Below are 8,446 nucleotides of genomic sequence, written 5' to 3' on the forward strand. Positions count from 1 at the left end.
ACATATATATCCCATGAGGGGATGCATCCACTGGATGAGTTAGGGCGTGTTCGATAGTTCACCAGCACTGCAAAATCCTCAACTCCGTCGCCCGGTTCCAGCAGCCAGCTTCCCACGAAAACTCCAGGATCGAGCGATCTGTTCGGCGCTGCAGCTTCTCGTTGCCAGCGATGGACGAGCTAAAAAGGCCAGAAAGTGCCTGCTCGGCCCGTTTTGGCAGCCCATGTTTGTATGTGGCCTATAGGCATACATGGGCTAGTGATGATTTAGATTTTTTTCCTTCCTGTGTGTACCGGGCCTGTAAAGGAATGCTTGGCCTGTTCGTTGGGGATTTTTTTTGCTGTTCCGAATTTTGCCTGTACAGAAGCAGTTCAGCATGCCTGTACGTTGGTACTTGTGATTTTCTTTGGCTGTAGCGGTTTTGGTAGTGACAAAGAGCATGTACAGAGAGGAATATCTCATATTTTGAGCATAGAATGATTATGTAAATTTGGAAACAAATATGAACATGTATATCATGGCATAAGCATCAAGTTTCACACATGTGTTATAGAACAAAAGCCTCTCATTGTGCATAAGCTTGCAAATCAAAAGGGGCAAATACATGTCTCTAAGATCAACAAAGCTTCACCTCATAGTTTTGCATAAGTTTGCAAATCAAAAGGCCACATACATGTGTCAAACATCAACGATGTCTCACCAACTTAGAGCAATGGCTGTAGCTAGTTCTTGCCTAAACACATCCATGTCTTCACCATTTTCCGCTATAGTTGATGTATCCGATGCGTGTGAAGGAACAACAAATTTCTTGTATCGTTCCGGAATTGTTGGCACATAGTTCGGGTCCCTGTCACATCGAACAAAGTGAATATCGTCTTCATCATGGAAGCGAACATAGTTGTGCAAAGTCATAGTAGCAGCAACAATCATCTTTTGTGTTTCGATGGAGTAGCTTGGCATCTTTAGAAGAATCTGCCATTTCATCTTCCACACTCGAAAGGCTCTCTCTATGCAATTGTGTTTGGACGAGTGGAGCCTATTAAACTTTTCTTTAGGAGTATTGGGTGGAACACCTCTATGAAAGTCAGGCACATGATATCTTTCACCTTTGTACGGTGCGAGATATCCCTTTCTATTAGGATAGCCAGCATCCACAACGTAGTACTTGTCTACGAAAAATAAAGAGAAGAATGAATGTTAGAATTGGCATACATGAAATGAGTTCTAACATTCTGAGTCATGGGAGAAGGGGGCCTTGTCCGCATGCTCACCCTTTGGAGGATGGGGGAAGGTGGCCTTGTCCGCATGCATTGCATGAAATAGCACACTTGTGTCATGCATAGAACCAGGTTGTCCAATTGAAGCATAAGTGAAATGCATATCAAAGTCACATATTGCCATCACATTATGAGTGACCGCGCCTGTCCTTCCAATATATCTGATTTGCTTGTCTTCTGGAATTGAAGCTCTAATGTGAGTCCCATCTATTGCACCAATGCAGTCTTTCATGTGTGGATATGCTCGTTTATCACCAAGGATCCTTTGATGCACAATGTGAAAATTGGGGTCTTTCGGCTTGAGGTAGTGACAAGACATCCTGACCACACAATGCAGTACCTCATGGAACTTGCGGTGGATAGTGTCAGGTGAATGTTTGAAACGGTTTTGGGTCCTTCTATTTGATTCACAACCCCCCAAGGTCCACAAGAACATAGCAAGAGACTCGTAGCTGCTAACAAATGGAGAATAACCGAGCCCATAGTCCTTCACCAACAAGTCATTCTGAACATTGTAAAGGTCTCCCCTGGTGTTCCAATAGTCTCTTGCAACCATCCAAATCCTATCAAGATAGATTTCCTAGGCTCATTCTTCATGATCCAACTACTGCAATACTTTCCAACTATTTTTGTTGCTCCTTCACAAATGACCGACATATGCTCGGAATGAAGACAAATCAATTTTTTCTTCAATTCATATTGGTTGTCATCATCACTATCATCATCACATGACATCTGCACATACAGAATCATACATTTATTAGATACCAACTAGCATGCAGATAGTGCATACACAAAATGGTACCCAGAACAAGTGCAAGTACCCAGGACATCCTAAAAGTGCAAGTACCCAGAACATGCAATTACCAATAATTCATCCAAATAGAAAATGGTGGTTCAACATTACATAAATATCATCCAGATAGTGCATACATAAGATGGTTCAATAGTGCATAAACAAAAGACATGAGAAACCATCTAGTGGAACCAACTATTTCCCATACGTCATGGCAAACTTCCTACGAAGCCAATCTTTTCGTGCGGCAACACCCATGTGTAGAAACATCTCTCTTTGCTCTCTTTTGATGAACAACTCAGTCGCTATGTAGTGGTCATCACTACCCTCTAAAATACCAAGAGCAAGCACTTCGTTCATGGTACTGGCAACAGAAGTGGCATCATCATTCTTTATGAATGATTGAACGGTTTCTTGGGACTCCTTAGCAATGATTTTAATCTGTGTAATCTCATCTTGCATCACTTGTGCAGTCCTAGGTTTCTTGTGCTTGTCATCAATGGTTTTTTAAAGCCTATTTTTCGTTGATGGCACGAAAGGAGAAGGTGGCATACTAGGAGAAGGTGGCATAGCAGGAGAAGGTGGCACTTGGGGATCTTCTAGCAAATCAACATCTGTGATGGCTTCAATATCAATGGTATCTGGTATTGCTGCACTAGAGGAGGGAGGTATGCCTGTAGAAGGATTCCAATGGTCTGTGACATCACTAGTGATGTCCTCAAACATAATGCTCAAGTTTTCTTCATTGTGTAGTCCATGCTTTTGAAACTTGCCGCAGCCTTTAAGGTCCTACAATACATTGCAAACAAATATTAGTAATAACAAAAGTTATACGACTTTATTAAAAATAAATGCAATCCAGAAGCATGACAACTCACAATTTTTGCTTTCTTCCACCATTCCTTATCTTGTTTGACAGTGTTGAGAACAAAGTCCCATCCCCCTCCGGTCTCCTTTAGCTTGAGCTTCTTGAATAAAGCGTAATCTGCTTTCAGCTTGTCCCATTTGTTTTTCATTTGGTTGCTCGTGTAGTCCAATCTGGTTCTCACTTTGAATTGCAATGCCACTTCCTCGAATGCACTAGGGGTCAAGATTTTGTTTGGCCTATTTCCAGCCCGCACTTGCGTAACCATCAAGTTGGTCACGATCCTAGTGTTCTCTTCATCCCACTCGGCAGTCATGCTCGAAGACATGCTCTGAACTTGACTATAAAAAATATGTGAGTGCTTAACTATAAAAAACATGTACAGGTGTTGCTGTTGTCATTAATTATGTACTAGCAAAATTCTATTATTGTACTGGACATGTACTAAACATACATAGCAACAAAATGCAGCACTATCCATGAGCATGTACTGAACATGCAGCAACAGAGAATGTACAAAACATTTACATTTTTTTATGTCCCCTTCCTATAATCTACAGGCAACACATCACCCACAAAAATTTACCAACGCACATCGCCAAATCCTACAACTAATCACCATGTACATCACAAATTCCACCATGAGCATGTATAGGGAGAGGTGGTCGGGCATCAAATCACCTTCCAGAATTGGGAAGAGGTGCACGGGGAGGCGGAGGAGCTCGATTGACGGCAGAGAAGCTCGTCGCTGACGGACAGTGCTCGAATCGCGGCGACGGATCTGGTCGGCGATGGTGGCGAAACAGGGTGGGCGGGGGCGGGGAAGCTCGTCGCTGATGGCGGCGGACCTGGTCGGCGACGGTGGCGAAAGAGGGCGAGCAGGGCGGGGAAGGGTGGGTCACGGCAGACTAGGGGCGGGGGAGAGCGTGTCCGCCGGCGGTCGAGGTGCTTTGCGCCATCGCCTGAGGCTTGCGGCGGCTAGGGTTGGGGAGGAGGCCGGAAGAGGAGTCACGGGACAGGCCGGGCTCGAGCGTGTCCCTGATGCGTGCGGGGCTGGATCGATCACTTGGCGGTGGCAGAGGCCCGTAATTTCTATCCAAATCCCGCTTCGCTATTTTCTTGGAGCCAGGTATTTCCAACTCCGTCGCTCCGTCGTTTTTACACACAGATTTGAGCCAGCTTCTCGGTCCAAAATCCAGGAGTAGACCTGTTCGGCTGGACTCTGCGGCTGGAAATGTGGATTTGAGAAGCCAGACAACTACCGAACACGCCCTTAGTTTTAAAGATGCAGTGGGGAAGTTGCACAAACTTTGTACATCGGACAATTGCAAATGATAATGGCCACTTTGTTATGCATCTACATAGCTTTATACTAATCAGTGACACTTATTTTGGGATAGAGCAAATATTATATACTTCCGAATCCTAAGATTGGAAAACTAAATAAATTATTGAAAACTTTACAGAGAGATTTGAGTGGATGTGAATGCAAAACAATCCTTAGAAATTCCAATGTTACACAGGAGGATTTCAAAGGATTTATGTAAATCCTCTATTTTTTTTAGAAAAAGACACAGTTTGTGTCACAGAATCTCTTATTGGGAAAGCTAATCATTAATTAGAAAGTTGGCATGCCCCATTGATAAAAAGGAAGCAAATGATTTATTTTGGGTCAGCAAATGATTTCTTTCCCTCGCAAAAAAAACAAAGAGTTAATACCATCGGCGATGCTTAAATCTGTCATCAATATTCACTTTAATGCTTAAACTTAAAAAACACGCCAAATTGATTCAAGAACTTGGCACGAACATGCAAATACGATGCTAACCGAATCCATAGACGTATAATATACCGACATGGCACCATATTTTAATTAGCATTATCTACATGTCCATAAGAGCATCTCCAACAGCCGCGCCAAAAAGACGCGCACAGGGTAAATTGACATTTTAGCGCGCGCGGGACGTTTTCGCGCGCTCCAGCGGTGGCGGGAAAGTAGCGCGCGGGAAACGATTGCGCGCGGGAAAAGGCGGCAGCTCGCGCGCTACATTTGGCGCGCCGCATCCGGCGCGCCTATAAATTGCAGTGTCCTCTGCTGCTCTCTCCATCTCTCCATCGTCTCTGCCGCCGACACGCCATCACCGCGCCACCATGCCGCCTCACCGCCGGGGAGGTTCGAGCTACTACGGCGTCCGCGTGCGTCCGTCCGGCACCTACTCCGCCGAGATTCGGTCGGGCGGCGGCATGCGGCTCCGTCTCGGAACCTTCGACACCGCCCAGGAGGGCGCCCGCGCGTACGACGCTGCGGCGTGGCGCCTCTTGCGGTCCCGTCAGGACATGAACTCCGCCGACGTGGCGACACGGGAGCTGGCACAGGAGTTGGCGCCTTTCCCGCGGCTTCTCACCGACGAGGATCGTCGCAAGCACCGGAGACGGGAGCATCGTCTCAGGCTGGCCGAGATGGACGAGCAAGCTATGGCGTTGTGGAGCTATCGCTTCCCGCACGACATCATCAACAAGGAACAGTTCTTCCCCGAGAGGAGGGCGGAGAGAGCGAAGAGGAGGGAGGAGCGAGCCGCCTATCACGGGGACAAGCGAACGCGGAAGGCGGTCGCTAAATACAACGAAGCGCTAGGATATGCGTCCTCCTGGGACTCCGGCGACGAGCGGTTCCTTGACGCCTACGCTCCGATGTCGGAGGAGGATATCACCGATAACAGAGTCCGAGTCAGACGAGTAGTAGTAGTTTTTCGTTTTATCTATCGTAGAAAAAGACTATGAACTATCTACGGAACCAAATATTTGTCGAATCGTAGTAGAAAAAACAGATAAAATATAGCGCACCTGGGGCGTCGTGCGCGTGTTTTAATTTACGGCGGCCGTTGGAGCCAGCACACCGCCGCGTGCAAAAGTTGATTAACCCAGCGTTGTATTCTGACTTTTAGCGCGCGACGCGTTGCGCAGCTGTGGAAGATGCTCTAACCAATGGGCTCAACACGTCAGAATAAAGGGTAAATAAACGATAAAGAAACCCCGCCAGGACTCGGACTTAACACTCCATAACCAATGGGCTCGACATGTCAGAATGATGGTTAATAGACGATAAAAAAAACCAGACAGGAGTAGAACTGAACACGCAAAGCTGGCTAATGACGAGCCTAACCAATCGAAATGGCTTCACACACGACATGAACTGCACGATCTACGAACGACACACCGTGTGCATGCATCAGCTAACAGGAAAACCAACTCCCTACATGCCAACTCCCTACTGCATGTAGTGCGCTGTTGTGCTGCCACATACGATCGTGCACAAGTCGGCTGCAATTTCATCGTGTGTACGTGTTCTTCTCAACCAAGGATAATGACGCATAATATTATAATGAGCACGCTCGTCTGGTTTAAATGGGCTGCTGTCTGTGCGGGCCATGTTGCACTTGTCAGTCTTTTTTATTTTTCAGTATTTGTAAAATGTAGGTCAATTATAATGATAGTAATAAAAATAACGTTTAAACATTCATGTGCTAAAAAATATATAAATAAAATAGTATTTATGATTATATATGTTTTTGTATAATTTAAAATAATACATTTTTCCAAATTACAATTAATAATTATTATTTTAAATATACAAAATTTGAGAAATCATATGCATATTTTATAATTCATAATTTTGTCGTATAATATTTTTGTGTAATTTAAAATATTCATTATTATTTAACTTTTTATAAATATATACATGTGACTATATTTAAGATATATAGAAACTAAGAATATACGCAACGAGTAAAAGTGATCACAAGTGAATATAAATAAAATATTTGTATCCATAATTTTGTAAAATTGAAATATAAGCCATGAGGTATATTTTTTGTATATTTATTATACAATTAATAGTTTTGTACTCCCTCCGTCCAAAATAAGTGTCTCAGCTTTAGTATAACTTTGTACTAAAATTAGTACAAAGTTGAGACACTTATTTTGGGAGAGGGAGTATTTACTAAATGTTTTCTATATAGTCCGCATGTAAATAAGTGAATATTTTTTATAATTACATTAACATTTTAAAAATAAGTTATTTTATTTGAGCATACAATATTTATAACACATAAGTACTCAAAATTTATTTAATGTGATATTAGTTTACCTACTTCTTAGAATTTTTTTAAAATATAATATGTGTGAAATGGTCCTACATTATTAGTCATTCAAAGTGTGTAGCGTATTGGCTTGTGCATGCCTATGTTGTGCCCACATCGCAAGTTCAAAATCGTAGATTTTTCCTTTGTTGAAATGGAGTCCCATGCCATGTGTGCATACTAATTAAAATACGTGCCATGTCAGCACATTATACGTCTGCAGATTGGATTAGCACCATATTTACACACTCGTGCCAAGTTCTAGAACTAGTTTAGCGTATTTTTCAAGTTCGGGCATTAAAATGAACATTGATGGCAAGTTTCAGTTCTCAAAAGCAAATGATTTCTTTGGGGAACGTGCAAGACTTATCATTTAGATTTAAGATTTCCCAAGCTTGAACAACCTAGACAATTGACAATATAACAGTTGAAAAATAAACTTAGAGAAAGTAGAAAAGTAATTATCGCAAAAAAACAGTATGTGTCACAGAATCTCTTATTGGTAAAGCTAATCTTTAATTAGAAAATTGGCATGCTTTCCATTGATAAAAAGGAAGCAAATGATTTTTTTAGGGTCTCGCAAAAAAAATGCAGTAGAAAAAGAAGTACAGAAGGAAAGAAACAGGGACGAGTTGTTTCCTTTTTGTCTCAGATTTTTACCTTCAATCTTCGAGAACTGAAACTTGTGAGGTATGCTTAGCAATCACCGAGCATAAATAGAGCCGATTCTTGTTAGTGTGCATCAAGGAGAAGACGATGGAAGCTACGAGGGACACGACGCAGTCCTGCTCCGGCGGCCAGGCGGCGCTCGCTGCCAGCCTCGCGAGTCGCCTCGCCGACGACAACGCGGACAGCAACCTGGTGCTCTCGCCGCTGTCCATCTACGCGGCCCTCGCGCTCCTGGCCGCCGGCGCGCGGGGCGCCACCCTTGACGAGATCCTCGACGTCCTCGGCGCGCCGTCTCGCGCCGCGCTCGACGAGTTCCTCTCCCGCGTGGCGGAGGACGCGCTCAAGGACCACTCGGAGTCCGGCGGGCCGCGCGTCGCGTTCGCGCATGGCGTGTGGACCGACCTCGCGTGCCCGCTGAAGCCAGCCTACCGCCACGCCGCCGTGAGCACGTACAAGGCCGATGCCTGCCCCGTCGACTTCCGCAACAACCCGGAGGCGGCACGGGGTCAGATCAACGCGTGGGTCGCGCAGGTCACGAGCAACCTGATCGGCTCCGTCCTTGAACCGGGATCCATAACGCGGCTCACCCGCGCCGTGCTCAGCAACGCCATGTACTTCAAGGGCAAGTGGGAGAAGCCCTTTGACAAGGAGGACACCGCCAACAAACCCTTCCACCGGCTCGACGGCCGCACCGTCGACG

At 44.8% G+C, this 8,446-nt stretch overlaps 2 protein-coding genes across 4 annotated transcripts; both read right to left on the reverse strand.

Annotated features, from left to right (window-relative positions):
* Nucleotides 1-696: 696 nt before the first annotated feature.
* LOC119300109 lies at nucleotides 697-2,132 on the reverse strand. The gene is made up of 2 exons (XM_037577170.1): nucleotides 1,272-2,132; nucleotides 697-1,169 (listed from the first exon to the last, which is right to left on the reverse strand). Exons 1-2 carry the CDS (start codon nucleotides 1,831-1,833, stop codon nucleotides 697-699), a joined length of 1,035 nt encoding a protein of 344 aa, XP_037433067.1. The 5' UTR covers nucleotides 1,834-2,132.
* Nucleotides 2,131-3,964, reverse strand: LOC119303225 (L10-interacting MYB domain-containing protein-like). 3 transcript variants are annotated; one of them, XM_037580332.1, is made up of 3 exons: nucleotides 3,620-3,964; nucleotides 2,952-3,269; nucleotides 2,131-2,862 (listed from the first exon to the last, which is right to left on the reverse strand). In XM_037580332.1, the coding sequence occupies exons 2-3, from the start codon at nucleotides 3,264-3,266 to the stop codon at nucleotides 2,581-2,583; spliced, it is 597 nt and encodes a 198-aa protein (XP_037436229.1). In that variant the 5' UTR covers nucleotides 3,267-3,269; nucleotides 3,620-3,964; the 3' UTR covers nucleotides 2,131-2,580. The 3 variants fall into 3 exon arrangements, with proteins under 3 accessions (XP_037436229.1, XP_037436228.1, XP_037436227.1); XM_037580331.1 differs by having other exon boundaries at nucleotides 2,952-3,274; XM_037580330.1 differs by having other exon boundaries at nucleotides 2,952-3,279; nucleotides 3,620-3,963.
* Nucleotides 3,965-8,446: the final 4,482 nt, after the last annotated feature.

This window comes from Triticum dicoccoides, chromosome 5A (assembly GCF_002162155.2).
Source record: "Triticum dicoccoides isolate Atlit2015 ecotype Zavitan chromosome 5A, WEW_v2.0, whole genome shotgun sequence".
NCBI lineage: Eukaryota > Viridiplantae > Streptophyta > Magnoliopsida > Poales > Poaceae > Triticum > Triticum dicoccoides.

Bases quoted from the DNA above. Each gene is read 5' to 3' on its own strand.
- LOC119300109 (XM_037577170.1), bottom strand. From the start codon at position 1,833: ATGGTTGCAAGAGACTATTGGAACACCAGGGGAGACCTTTACAATGTT. The intron at 1,170-1,271 runs GTGAGCATGCGG...TATTTTTCGTAG, and splicing joins CTTCCCCCATCCTCCAAAGG to ACAAGTACTACGTTGTGGAT.
- LOC119303225 (XM_037580332.1), bottom strand. From the start codon at position 3,266: ATGTCTTCGAGCATGACTGCCGAGTGGGATGAAGAGAACACTAGGATC. The intron at 2,863-2,951 runs GTGAGTTGTCAT...AATGTATTGTAG, and splicing joins GGTGGAAGAAAGCAAAAATT to GACCTTAAAGGCTGCGGCAA.